The 14,962-nt window shown below is 45.2% G+C and overlaps 1 protein-coding gene across 1 annotated transcript in view; it reads right to left on the bottom strand.

The window, feature by feature from the left end:
- The window catches only part of LOC308569488 (SCO-spondin-like), a 198,326-nt gene that overhangs the window by 70,036 nt on the left and 113,328 nt on the right, over nt 1-14,962 (bottom strand). The window contains exons 64-68 of the mRNA XM_081163402.1: nt 14,582-14,628; nt 13,387-13,557; nt 3,966-4,100; nt 1,795-1,940; nt 722-816 (exon numbers count right to left, since the gene is read on the bottom strand). Coding sequence (XP_081019528.1) covers nt 722-816; nt 1,795-1,940; nt 3,966-4,100; nt 13,387-13,557; nt 14,582-14,628 — 594 coding nt within the window. The remainder of the gene's footprint in view (nt 1-721; nt 817-1,794; nt 1,941-3,965; nt 4,101-13,386; nt 13,558-14,581; nt 14,629-14,962) is intronic.

Raw genomic sequence — 14,962 nt, 5'->3', positions numbered from 1 at the left:
ACTATAATTAAAATCACAAAGCAAAAGGAAGAGAAGAGGGAAAGAGAGGAGAACTTTCGATTCTGTGTCTCTCAGCTTCTTCAGTCCTCAAGCCCAGACATAAGATCATTTTTTCCCCACACAAAAAGTCTAAGAAATTCCCAAACTTAATACTGACAATGGTTTTTCTTTGTTTGAACCCTTCCACTTTGCCATCCCAGCCAAGTCCAATAATTTTAACCACCGTTCCTCCATGCAAGGCAACAACGAATCACGTGTATAGACAAGTGTCACTGCTAACAACCTATATTTCTACACTTTGCTTTGCGGCATATTTTCTTTCTTTTTTAAAAATCATTTCTATTGATTTTCCAATAAAAACAGCCAATCAACATATCCACATCATAACCCAATTGAACACAAGAAACTAAAAATTAAAAAAGACCAAATTGTACTCCAAATTGTAATTATTAATTTTTTCTGGGTCCCCACAGTCTGGACCTCTGAAGCATATCTCCAGATCTTCAGTACTGCCTCTTCTCGTGCCACGAGAAGCTTTGTGGCATATTTTCTGACTCTCAATCTCTGCTGGGGTCCTCTCACAAAAAGAGTCCTTGCCCCAAACTTGCACCTTGGCACCCAGGAACCTCTCCTTCCTCTCTCTCTCGACATATTTGCGCCAGCAGCCAGAGCTGGCAGGAAGGGGCATGGCTGGCCGAGAACCAGAGGAAAAGGCACTGACCAGTTTTCACAGCCCTTGGTCACCACGTCTCCCGGGCCGTACAGCATCCCATCGAGGGCGCAGGGGCAGTCCTCCTCCGGCACGCAGAGATTGTTCTGTAAGCAGCGGAGAGGGAAGGGGGCAGAATTAGAGGGGAAAACACCCCCCCCTCCTTCTGAGGTCAGCCTCTCCCAAACGGGGGCCCTCTGGAAGTTTTGAATGACAAAACGTACAGTGGTGCCTCGCAAGATGAAAAGAATCCGTTCTGTGATTCTCTTCGTCTAGCGGTTTTTTCGCCTTGCGAAGCAAACCCATTGAAGGATTAGCGGATTAGCGCTATTAGCGGCTTTTAGCGGCTTATCTGCTGATCAGATCAGCTGATAAGTGGCTTAGCGGCTTAGAAAAAGGGGGGGGGAGGAAAAAAACCAGCAGGAACTCGCAAGACATTTTCGTCTTGCGAAGCAAGCCCATAGGAGATTCGTTTTGCGAAGCACCTCCAAAACGGAAAACTCTTTCGTCTAGCGAGTTTTCCGTCTTGCGAGGCATTCGTCTTGCGGGGCACCACTGTATTTTGTATACACAAAAAATGAATTATGCTGCCCGGTATGGGGAAGTTTTTAATGTTTGATGTTTTATTAGGGGTGCTGCTGCTGGGAGTTGTGGTTCAGACCTTCCTGAGGGGCCCAGGTTGGGAAAGACTAATCTGCTATCAATCAATCAATCAATCAATCAAATCCAAATCTTACAAATTAATTTGGATTTGTGGGGTTTTTTTTGTATACTTGTTTTTGTGTTTTGTGTATTGTTCTTCTTTGTTTTTGTTGTTGTTGTGTGGAGAATACTAATAAAATTAATATATATATATTTTTTAAAATCAATCAATCAATCAATCAATCAATTATCCGTCCTTCACCCTAAGGCCCCAACGCAGCATAACAGCATTAAAACACAATATCAAAAAGAGTGTAAGTCAACTTGCAAACATAAAAATGAGGTGGGTCCAGATTAGGTGCCGCCACAGAGAAGGCCCTGCCCTGGGGGACGCCCCCCCCCCAGCCTCTGCATGGGGGAAATTGTGGGGAGCAGAGACTCACCAGCAAGAAGGTGCTGTTGGGGCAGTAGCAGCCAGCATGGCAGGTCTCGTTGGCGCTGGGCACTGCACTGAGCTCCGCGCAGGAAGCCGGTCCGTCGGCACATTCCTGCCACACCTTCCCCTCCGGGCAGACGCCGGGCACCTCACCTGGGTGGGAAAGTGCAAGGCAGACGTGGGTGGAGCATTTCGAGGGGGCAGGGGCCAGCTGGGGGTTAGCCTGGCACTACTGAGGTCATTCCGCCGAAATAGATGGAGAAAACGGTGCCAGGAGTTTCTGTGCACTCGGTGGAATGGGGGAGTCATCACACCTTTCAGATTTATCCATTTATCCCTTTCTTTCATTTATTCACTGCTCGATTGCAAGTACAACCTCTGAAGCAGTTTGCAGAAAAAATATTACATGATAAAATAATCAATAAGAAAACAACAACAATTTAAGGCTTTTGTAAGAATAGACCTAAAAACAGATCTAAGCTTGTCCAAGCAAGAATGTTTTTAACAGGTGCTGAAAAGAAAACAGTGAAGGCTCCTGCCTGGTGTCCAGAGGCGGGGAGTTCCAAAGTGTTGGTGGTACCCCAACAAAAAATTGAGTACTTACAGAAGCAGAATGGGTATTGTGTGGCACCTGCAATGGTGCCCATTCTGCTGAATGGGCATATATGGGGTTAGGCGATCGTGCAGGTAAACTGGTCCCAGGAACCCCCCCCCCCCTCCAATTCACAAACCAGAAAATAGACATCTTGGGGGGGGGTCAAACCACAGGAACACCAAGCAGGCAGTGGGGGGGCTGTGTCCTCTGCCCCCCCCTCACTAAAGAGGCAGGGTATTTCTGAACGAAGAGGCTGCTGCCTTCAATTAGAAAACAGGCCATAAGATCAGCAACACCCAAACTTTTTCGGGGAACTGCCTCCTTGGTTCCCTTCAGCTCATCGCCAGCACCCCCTGCCCCCCCAAAGCATTATTCAGAATAGCAGTTTGCACAACTCTCCGAGGTAGATAGTAACACAATCAAACTCAAGACAGGAGCAATGAATTGCATATTTGTTCCAAACCCAAACAAAGCTATTCAGTTTAATTAATTCTGCAAAACTGGTGCACTCGAGACCAGCTTTTCCAAGTCTGATAGTTATTGGCACCCCACGCATCCCCCTTCCTTCCCAATTCTGCCACCAGTGAGCACCTGTGGGAATGTTCAGGGAGGCAGGAGAGGATATATTGTTTATTAATATCCTTCCTAACTTGCACTAGCAAGTTCCTTTACTTAGCAGAGTTTCACATTCCCCTTTTAAACGCACAGCGGATAACTGGTTGCAGGCTTGTCTAAAGGTAAAGGTAAAGGGAGCCCTGACCATTAGGTCCAGTCGTGGCCGACTCTGGGGTTGCGGCGCTCATCTCGCTTTACTAGCCGAGGGAGCCGGCGTACAGCTTCCGGGTCATGACTAAGCCGCTTCTGGCGAACCAGAGCAGCGCATGGAAACGCCATTTCCCTTCCTCCCGGAGCAGTACCTATTTATCTACTTGCACTTTGATGTGCTTTTGAACTGCTAGGTTGGCAGGAGCAGGGACCGAGCAACAGGAGCTCACCCCGTCGCGGGGATTCGAACTGCCGACCTTCTGATCGGCAAGTCCTAGGCTCTGTGGTTTAACCCACAGCGCCACCCACGTCCCTAGGCTTGTGTAAACCTCTCACTATTAGGTTCCTGGTAAGTTCCCTTATATCCCTCTTAAAAGAATAAAGACACAACAATCTTATTTAAAGTCACTAAAAGAAGTTTACTCACATCATCAGTTCACAGTTGGCTCCCTGAAGGCAGACTTAGTTACAAAGTATATACATGTGGATCTATCCCATATAGGGATAAGCTGCTCCAACGGCGGAGTAAGTCAAAGAGAGAGAGTGTGGCAGCATGCCTTGTCCTTTTGTTACCTGGACAGGTAAGGGCACGCCCACCTCTAGTCACATGCAAAAGGAAGGATGTTCCAGCCCAGGAGGAAACAGGAAGTTTCGACTGGCTGGACCAAACCTCCCCTTCCATGTCCACTCTAGGAAAACAAGGAATGTTGTGTTTGACTGCTCCCAGTGGATGACATCCAACAGCACCGCCCCCCACTTTGGGGATCATAACAGCCTTTTTGTCTCACCCAGAACCGAGATGGATCCACCGGACTCACCTGTGCAGGGGGGAAGGTGACAGGTGGCAAATTCAATCCGGCGCAAAACAGTCAGGCTGGCCCTTGTGCGATTCCTGTATCCGCCTCCGCACGGCACAGAGCACTCGGACCAGGGCCCCCACTCCATGCCGGAAGCTGGGAAGGGGGGGGGGCAGAGGAGAAGGAATAATAATAATAATTTATTATTTGTACCCTGCCCATCCGGCTGGGTTTCCCCAGCCACTCTGGGCAGCTTCCAACAAAGATTAAAAATGCATTAAAATGTCACACATTAAAAACCGTTTCCAGTCACCAGTCTAGCTGCCGCATTCTGGATTAGTTGTAGTTTCTGGGTCACCTTCAAAGGTAGCCCCATGTAGAGCGCATTGCAGTAGTCCAAGCGGGAGATAACCAGAGCATGCGCCACTCTGGAGAGTCAGTTTGTGGGCAGGGAGGGTCTCATCCTGTGTACCAGATGGAGCTGGCAGGCAGCCACCCTGGAGACGGAACTAACCTGTGCTTCTATGGACAGCTGTGAGTCCAAAATGACTCCCAGGCTACTTTCAAATATAATATGACTTTAATTGTGAGGTTCAGCTTATTTTTTCAGTTGCTGCTTTGTCAACAGTATGCTGCAAATTATCATTGTTAATTGCAGTAGTACCATGGTTCTCAAACTTAAGCCGTTTTGGAATTCCGTTCCAAAACCAAAGCGTTCCAAAACCAAGGCGGATTAATCTATTCCAAACTTCTAAAAACAACCCCTAAAACAGCAATTTAACATGAATTTTACTACCTAACGAGACCACTGATCCATAAAACGAAAGCAATAATCAATCCACTGTACTATAAAATAAATAAGATAGTATTGTAGATGATAAAAATTAAAATTACTCCCCCCCCCCATCTGCACTGATACGGAACGGAAGGGGGGGGGCTCCTTTCCCCCTTCCTTCTAGGAACATCCGAGGCCCCGCTTATTCCTATGGCCCCGCTTTAGCCAATCACAGCCATGCATTCGTCCTGCAGAAGCTAGCTCAGGGAGCTCCTGCACGCCTCATTTCACCCCTGGCAAGCTGCTGACGGCCCCCCACGGCGAGAACAATGGATCCGAAACCAGGGACCTCCTGTTACAATGTATCCATTCTGTTTCTGCTTTTGCCCTATAGTACAGAATGGGTTTGAAATCATTGAAATCTTTAGAAATTGATATAAAATCAACCGTAACTCCAATTTCTTCGCTCTCAGTGTCATTCAACTCAGTTCCCCGTGGACTCCATGATGCTATCCCTACTTCCATAATCCCCGAAGCGGCAGGTCACGTACGCAGGAACTTCTTAATTTGCCAAACCTTCCCTCTAGGCAATATTAGGTGGCAGACGATGCATATCTCTGACCCATTGTCTTGCCACCACCGGTACTCAATAAATGTGTATCTATGTATATTTCCCGCTCCGCATATCCCCCCTCCCTCATCCGAAAATGCTAATTAATGTAATCCCACCTTTTCATAATGTATTCATGACGTGTAAAGTATATTCATGATGTAACTTGTGAAACCCAACCTTCCCATAATGTATTCGTGACGTTTCATGCACTGTATTCTGGGATATGGAGGGAAATTTCAAAAGTTCATGTCACCCCTTTCTCTGGGTTCAATCTCGCCTTGAACCTGTTGCGCAATAAACTTGGATCTTCTGCAGTTTGCTCCTGCGTCCGGCTGAGCTCATTTTCTTCCGCAGGGACCCACGGACTTAGTCCGATGAGCTGGGTGGCAGAGTAACCCCGCACCCAGATTTTAGCCGTAACAGTTGGCGCCCAACGTGGGGCTTGTGGTTCTCCCGAGCTGCTGACTGGGGGCCCCGAAATCTTCAGCCGGCTCCGGGCCATTTTGCCTGGGAAGATCCTTTTGGACCCCCAGCCATCTTCCGGGCGGTAATCGAAAGCCCTAGGAGTTCAGCCGGGGAGCAAAAGAGGGATCCAGCCGGCTTATTCATCGATCCCGGGATCATCATAGAAGACGCGTGAGTATAAGGAAAAAGGAAAATCCAGTGCACTGGTGGGAAGGGGGTGGAATCTCCTGGCAACTGAATTCTCTGCCCTCCTCTCTATCGCTCCTTCTTGCCTTTCTCTTGGTCCGGTTAGTGAGAGAGACCGTGGACCGCTGCTCAACCCGAAAGGGGGGTTCTGAGCTCTATCTCTTTTCCTTAAAATCTCCAGCCAGCCGCACCAATTGGGAGTCCGAAAGTAAGACGGTGAGACCCGGCTTGGAAAGACAGCCGACTTTCCGCAACGGGCATCCCAGTTGAAAGCAAGGGGTTGGAGCTCTCTTTCCGAACTTCCCGAGCGCCCTTACGGAGGGGGCAGGAAGGGGTCTGGCTTTCTATCCCAATCCCAGCCGCACTGGTCGGTGCCACGTAACCGTGCGTGAGCCCGCTTCCAAAAGCAAGGGGGATTTTCAGTTCGAAATTCTATCCAGGGACCACCCGATCTGGCACCGCATGGCGCGGGCGTCCAGTAGGGCCCCTTTTCCTGAGATGTGACGATAGGTAGGAGGTTGCCAGGAGGGATAGCCCATGAGGAATTGGGCAGGACCGGCAGAGTGGAAAGAGACCCCAGGTTATAGGAAATAAGGAAATAAGGAAATAAGGAAATAGGAAATAGGAAAGGGAACGCAAGGAACCGGATAGCTAGAGCTCTCTAAAACCCACTAAGGAAGTTGCCAGGCAACTAGAAGCCCCTTCTCCTCTTTACTATACGTCCCTGTACTAAGCATTCCAAACCCCTAGACATACCAATCCTAATCAACCCCTCTTTTTCCCCTTCTCTATCCCAGACACCCCCCCCAAAAAAAAGGAAAAAGCAAAAGAGCAACAACAGCAACGCATGCATCTATAAAGGGGTACCCAGTCAACCAAGCGTTGTGAGCCCTACCAGTCTGATTACCTGGTGGTGTGTTTGAAGAGGCAAGGAGGCTCATAAAACCATGTGGGACCTTCCTACTAATTTCACTTAATGAAGCCAAAGGTAGTGGCCCATCTCCTTGCAATAACCAACTAAAGGATGAGAATATATATGTTTACATGTTGTCTGTTATGTGTGTTGTCTGTTAATACATATATGAGAATATGTATGTTTACATGTTGTCTGTTATGTGTGTTGTCTGTTAATACATATATGAGAATATGTATGTTTACATGTTGTCTGTTATGTGTGTTGTCTGTTCCTTCTGTCTCTGGCAGACTGCCTTTCTTAAGTGTGCATAGTTTAAACTGCAAGCTTGCTTCAAAATTTAAATCTAAGGAAGCCATGCTGGATCTTAGCAGTCCTAAATAAGAGAAAATGAGAATGAAGTGTGCAAATGTTTACCCCACCTCTTGCTTTGCCCCAACTTTTGAGATTGTGAGTCTACAGTCTTATTTTGGAAGGTGCTGATAACCTAATGTTTCTGCTGCAAAAGCCTAGTTGAGCCAACTGCTCTCAAGCTAAAATGCAGTGTATGTATTTCATTAAGCATATGCCTATGAAAGTATGGTGTTCCTTCTAAGGAAAATATCTGAGTCCAGGTTTAACTTTGATTTGGTTGGACAGAAGAGTTATTGTAAGGCTCCTGATATCAGTCTCTATAAGACTTCCTGGCCTCTTTTCTTAGAAAATGCCCCCCCTTGTTTCATTCTGTCTCTTTCAGGGTTTTTTTCCCTTCTCCTTCTTATTCTGTGCCAGGTAAATTTACTCCTGAGTAAGCTTCCTTTAAAGGAAACTGCAAGGGGGGGCATAGATTAGGCTTACTATTGCTCTGCAAGTTCAACAAAAATGTCAAATCTATGGCTGTTGTAATTATTTGTGAGTGGTTATATCAATTGAATTAACTTTGCTTTATAAAAGATCCTCTCCCTATCTTAGGAAAAATGTTAAGTTCAATCTTCCTTTAAAGATAATTTCTATAGGTATGTGTGTGTTTCTGGTAGTACAAATCTTGCTACGAACCCTGTATTTTAGGGTTGGACTAGATGACCCCAGGTCCCTTTCAACTTTCCCAATTTGTGGCTGATGAGTTGAAATTCAGCCCAGGTTGGCTCTTTGTTTTTTTAAAAGGTGTGATGACAGGTGAAAGCCATGATGTTTGAAGCAGAACTGGTGATATCAGGCATTTAAGTGATTACAGTGTTTATCATTTTGTCTATTATTTACAAAAATTAGACTTAAAAGTCTACTCAAAGTTTAAGCACATACAAATGGATAATCAAGTAGAATTAGCCTTGACCAATCCATTTGTCTGCAAATGGTAAGGCCGAAATGACTGAGAATGTTAAAAAAAAAAAAAATTCCTATGAATTCTAACTCTCTGGCCATTTTTACTCATAAATAAGAGAGCGGTTGATTGTTCCGCGAATGGCCAGAGGGATATTAGCCCTTTCCTGTACATAAAGGAAGCAGTCTCGTTTGCTTGGGCTGAAATCGCTAGCTTTGGTGAATACTTAAATTGCTGAGTTTCTCTTTTTTGTTTAAAATCAAACCCTGTTCTCAAAATCTACTCCATACCCTTCCCTTCCCTTATTCAAATGTTAATTTAGCCAAAGGATGCAACATTTTCAATAGTACAAAAGGTTTGCTGAGACATGAACTCTGCACATGCACAGAGGCTAGATCAGCTAAAGAAGAGAGAGAGAGAGAGAGGATGGGGGGGGGAGAACTGTAAGGAGGGAGAGGAGGTTTCTTCCAAATGTAAAAGAAAAGTCGGAACCATTGAAGGAAATCACCCTTAATCTGTCTTTGCTCCAGGGGCTACTTAAGACAAAAGGCTAAAAAAAAAAACTAGCCCATCAAAAGTCAAGAGTTTTCCAGGTTCCAAATCTTAACATGCCAAATTCTTTTCACAGGTAAATATCAAAGCATTCCCCCCCTCAATGGGAATTTTAGGAACAGCATTTCCTGACAGGCTTCTCACATGAAATAATTTTCCCTTTTAACAGGATATGTGAACCCCGGTAACAAAGTGTTTGTCCCTTTTTCCTCCCACAGCAACTTTCTTTCTGTTTTGTGAAACACGTCTGAATCCCTGCTATATTAGTGACTTCCATCTCTTTGTGGCTTTGACACTTTTTTAAAGTTACAAATAATCTGTTTTCATTTATTTAATCCGTTTCTCCATGATGTCTATGAAGTTAATCGAAGCACAACCAAACATTGTTTGTGGAATGGTACTTGTTTACCTTCGGCCTGAGCATCTCTTATTAATTCTGTCATTTTGGCTAGTGCAAGGTACTTACACAACTTTAAATTGCCATTCATTTTTTCTTGGTATTAACTCATTTCCCAGTATTAACATTACAGCTGATGATGTCACATCAAGAAACACTTTTATTTTCATTTGGGATGTTAGAATGCCAAAACAGATTACTTATTAATTGTGTGTCTTAGCATTTATTTATTTTTGGTTCCTCATAGCTCATTTTGTGTGTTTGTGTTTTACTTTGGGGACATGTTCATCACATGTTGAAAGTCAGTCTCATGAAGTTCTTTTATTGGATAGCACATGGTGAATTTTAAGTTTTCCCCATTGTTTTCCCTTTTTTTCCAGTCCAGTAGTAATATGTGTGGTTTTGATAATATCTTTGTACTATTTAATAATAGTTATTTTCTGAATCTGATGTCTTTGTGTCAAGTCCATTTTCATCTAACTGGTAATCTAATTTTTTGCTTCCTTTTTATTTTTTAACCTTTGTATTTTTTACAGTTCTCTTTCTATACATGTGGAGTAATTTTTTATTTTATAATATGAAAAGAACAACAACAACAAAAACTAAGTGAAGAAAAGCAAACAAACTTAGCAGATAATAACAGTAGTTATAGGAAAATGTGATAATAATATTGGAATGAATGAAACGCTTAATTCGCTAAGATTTTATTATTTGCAACTTCCAACAGAAACCGAAGGACATCACATCCTTTTCGCCTTTTGCCCCCTCCCTTTTCTAACTGTCTTTAAGCCCCAAAACCCTGCCCCTTACAGGATCTCACTTCTACAGATGTGCAATGATGAAAAGCAGCAACAACCCCTCATGGCTAAGGGGAGGAGTTGAATTGCAAGGACATTTTCTCACTTTTGAACCTTAAGACTGTGCTCCAGGATTCAAAAGATACATGCATAAAAGATCACAATTGTGTCAAGATATGTAACTGATATTTAATTAGTTTGTTTTGTATTATGTGTTATTATGTAAGAATGTTGAAATGTGTCTGACAGTGTGATTTCCACAAAGGGGGGCAATTTTTGTGTGTAATTGTTTTTATGTTTAATGTCTTATTGCTTACACACCAATGGAGAATTCTCATGCATTTTATACTTTCTAATAGCTCACACTATTGTGTAGTTCAATGTTTAGATAACCACATTTCATTGTCCCACCTGACACTATGCCAATCTTTCCCTATCCATTTTAATATGTGTTAAACCTCGTTTTGCCAAGGACAAGCTTCTGGATCCATAAAACACCAGGTACATGAAGGTGCATATGCTTTGGTTTAGCAGGAATGATCCCTTATAGAGTTAAATTGACTTATTTGGACAACTGCCCTTGTTAAGAATGGTTTTCTTTTAACAGATTGGTTTGAAGAGTTGAGAACCATGGGGCAAGATAAATTCAAATTGGACTCAGTTTGAATTGGGCAAGTGTATCCAGGCTGCAATTAGCCTTTTGGTCCTTTAAGTGCAAGTGAGCAACCCCCATGCGTGCAAAACCACAGCCTATAATAGAATCCCATAGGAAGGCCAAGGCGAAGACCTCTCCCTCACGAGATGTCCAACCTGTGCCAGCTATGGTGAATGCCAGGCAACATGGTTAAATGAAAGCCCCGAGGGGATTCAACAGACAGGATGTGTTGCTGTAGCACTATGTCAGTGTGAGACCACAGAAGAGCTAGCTTGACACCTGAGAAATACACAAAAATGGCGAAGGACAAAACACCAACTGCATTTTTCAGTCAATTAGACCTTCCTGCTAGGTGTAAAGCATAAAACACTATTGAGAATGCCACAAGTAATTTAGCAACAAAATACAAGAGGTGTTCTTTATATAATACCCTATATGCAGCTACCTGCACTGCTATACTTGCAAATGACCGTAAGAGGCATGGCTTGCAAGTCCCTTTCAGGTTTGCATAAAGCCACACATCCCATTCACCAAGATTTAGGGTGCGGAGAAAAGATTTGCAAGTTCTTACAGAACTTTAATGCAAATCAATCTATCTCCGAATGGGGGACTGATACGGAACGGAAGGGGGGGGCTCCTTTCCCCCTTCCTTCTAGGAACATCCGAGGCCCCGCTTATTCCTATGGCCCCGCTTTAGCCAATCACAGCCATGCATTCGTCCTGCAGAAGCTAGCTCAGGGAGCTCCTGCACGCCTCATTTCACCCCTGGCAAGCTGCTGACGGCCCCCCACGGCGAGAACAATGGATCCGAAACCAGGGACCTCCTGTTACAATGTATCCATTCTGTTTCTGCTTTTGCCCTATAGTACAGAATGGGTTTGAAATCATTGAAATCTTTAGAAATTGATATAAAATCAACCGTAACTCCAATTTCTTCGCTCTCAGTGTCATTCAACTCAGTTCCCCGTGGACTCCATGATGCTATCCCTACTTCCATAATCCCCGAAGCGGCAGGTCACGTACGCAGGAACTTCTTAATTTGCCAAACCTTCCCTCTAGGCAATATTAGGTGGCAGACGATGCATATCTCTGACCCATTGTCTTGCCACCACCGGTACTCAATAAATGTGTATCTATGTATATTTCCCGCTCCGCATATCCCCCCTCCCTCATCCGAAAATGCTAATTAATGTAATCCCACCTTTTCATAATGTATTCATGACGTGTAAAGTATATTCATGATGTAACTTGTGAAACCCAACCTTCCCATAATGTATTCGTGACGTTTCATGCACTGTATTCTGGGATATGGAGGGAAATTTCAAAAGTTCATGTCACCCCTTTCTCTGGGTTCAATCTCGCCTTGAACCTGTTGCGCAATAAACTTGGATCTTCTGCAGTTTGCTCCTGCGTCCGGCTGAGCTCATTTTCTTCCGCAGGGACCCACGGACTTAGTCCGATGAGCTGGGTGGCAGAGTAACCCCGCACCCAGATTTTAGCCGTAACAGCACTGATGATCGTCATTATTTGGACGGGGGGGGGGGGCTTTTATCCATTTCTGCAGCCTGTAGCTGCGGGTTCCACACAGTCACAAAAACAAATTAACCGAGAAAGCCTCAAAAACAAAAAGGGCAAAATAAAGAGCAAAAACAAAAAGCACCTGTAGCAGGAAACCCCCCCCCCCATCATTCAGTTTGTACAAACTTCACACACACACACACACACTACACACGCTATGCTTCTGTTATAAATTCATAGAAAATCAACCATACATCGGATTTGCACTGTTCCACTTTTATTTTACTCCATGAAGGAAGGACTACAAAATGGGGAAGGTTTGATACAGGCCAGCCATAATCCCTTGAACATCCCAGCACATCCACAGGAGCCCTGCCCAGTTGCTATGCCAACCCTGATGGTCCTAGACAGAAGACCATCAAGATCACAAAGAACTTGCATATGGGAGTGGATTCAGCACGGACTGGAACAAAGGACAATAATCAGCTCTTCCCTCTGGGGGCAGGAAGCTGCAAACTCCCCTCTGTCACCTGGAAAGTACTCATGGGGAGGAGGAGAAGGGAACCAGCCAGGTGACAGGACACTCAGGTTACCACCACAACTCCTCCCTCAACCCCTCCTTTCTGTGATGTATGCATGATGTTTCTGGGGGTGGGCTTGACCTACAGGATGGGAATTTCAAAAGTTTTTATAAGGTCTGGCACACCATCTTTCTGGGTCTTTCCTCTCTCCTGCAAGTGAGGGGAACACCCTGTTGCAACAGTTCAATAAAGGCCAAGCCTACAGGCTGCTGTTTTGCTCCAAGTTATCCTGGTTGGTGTCTTTGTTTTTGTCCAAGGGAGCCCTCGGATTTTTCCGGTAACACACCAAACTTAATCTGTTCCAGAAGTCCATTTGACTTCCGAAATGTTTGAAAACCAAGATGCAGCTTCTGATTGGTGCAGGTGCCCCGGAAACAATAGCCAACAGCCGCATCGGACATTCACCTTCCAAAAACCGGAACACTTACTTCTGGGTTTTCGGCATTTGTGAACCAAGGTACCACTGTATTCTATACTATTTCTACTGTATTTGTGATGTTCAGTTCTGTTCTAATTGTGGCTTGTAAGCCCCTTTGGGATTCATTCAAATGAAAGGGGGCCTGGAAATGTAATGAATCAAATCAGCGGTGACATTCATTGTGCTCCTCTGCTCCCTTTCCTCCCCATCCCTCTGACCCACAGCCTGACCCCCTCCCCTCTCCTTGAACCCCCTTCCCCACTCTCTCTTACCCTGGCAAGGCTGCAGGCTGCAGAATTCAATCTCCACGCTGGGTCCCTGGCAGGGCTGTCCTCCGTTGGAGGCAGGGGGCTGGGAGCTGGAGCGGAAGCGGCGCCGAGTGCCCACGTTGCAGCTGCGGCTGCAGGAGCCCCAGGACGTCCAGTCGCTCCAGGCGCAGTCAGCTGCAGAGAGGGAGGCCAGCTCAGGGCGGGGGGAATCTCTTTCCGAGTGCCTTCCCCAGATATTATTTCTATTATTACAGTGGTGCCTCGCAAGACGGAAAACTCGCTAGACGAAAGAGTTTTCCGTTTTGGAGGTGCTTCGCAAAACGAATCTCCTATGGGCTTGCTTCGCAAGACGAAAATGTCTTGCGAGTTCCTGCGGGTTCCCCCCCCTTTTTCTAAGCCGCTAAGCCGCTTATCCGCTAAGCCGATAAGCCGCTAATAGCGCTAATAGCACTAATCCGCTAATCCGTCAATGGACTTGCTTCGCAAGACGAAAAAAACGCTAGACGAAGAGAATCACAGAATGGATTCTTTTCGTCTTGCGAGGCACCACTGTACATTTATTATATAAAATAAAATAAAACCAGCCGCTGATGGAACTCAACCCCATTTAAGATATGGTGTTTAGAGACCCAAGTTATTTTTCATTTGTGTGTTTTCCAAGAACAAACTTAGCTGGTCTCTAAGGTGCTACTGGAAGGATTTTTTTTATTTTGTTTTGACACATAGAAGGTTAAACAGGCACTCGTGGTCCCCGGAAGGTGTGACCTCAGGACAGGTGCAGGATCTCCATTCCACCCACCCATCTATCAACCAAGAGCGGGCTATCATCTCATTTTATCCTTACAACAACCTTGCGAGGTGGGCTAAATTGAAGCTTCGTGGCTTGGCCATTTTCTGCTCCTCCCAGCTGGGCAGAGGAGCTGTGGCTCATTGGGAGGCCACCTGCCTTGCATGCGGGAGTCCCCAGCTTCAATCCCTACTGGAATCCTCTGCTCAATTTTCACTGGAGGGAGCAGGTGCCGGGGTTGGTCTAGATGACCCCTGGGGTCTCTTCCAACTCTAGAATTCCACGATGGTATGTTTCTAAGTCCTTCTCCGCTTCTCTACCCTAGAGAACTGCCACCTGTCAGTGTGAACCGTCCTGGGATAGAATGATAAAGACTCTGACCTAGTAGGAAAGGTGGCCGTCTCTGTTTACCTGGGCAGGGCTCCGTGGTACACGCCATCTCTCCATCTTTGCAGGTGCTGGAAAGGAAAAGGGGGAAATTACGTCACTGAGTAGATGTTTTACGAGTTGCCTCAATGGGAAAATGCAAGATGAAAATTATTTAGAATGATTTGCACTCGGAAGAACAGGGCGGATCGAGGCCCGGTGGGTAGGGACTTTATCTTCTTTCCATCTCTGGGCCAATAACATCCACGCAGCCGTGGTCGCTATCAGAGAAGAAAGGCAGATCAAGTTGATGGACTATGTCAAAATGGCTAAAATGACCCGAAGAATCAGAAATCAGGAAGGTCAAAAGCTTAATAAGGAATGGGGGAGATTTATAACTTATCTTAAAGATCATTGTAAACAGTT

Source organism: Podarcis bocagei, assembly GCF_964188305.1.
Source record: "Podarcis bocagei genome assembly, chromosome: 12".
NCBI lineage: Eukaryota > Metazoa > Chordata > Lepidosauria > Squamata > Lacertidae > Podarcis > Podarcis bocagei.
This window is presented reverse-complemented; position numbering and strand designations above follow the sequence as displayed.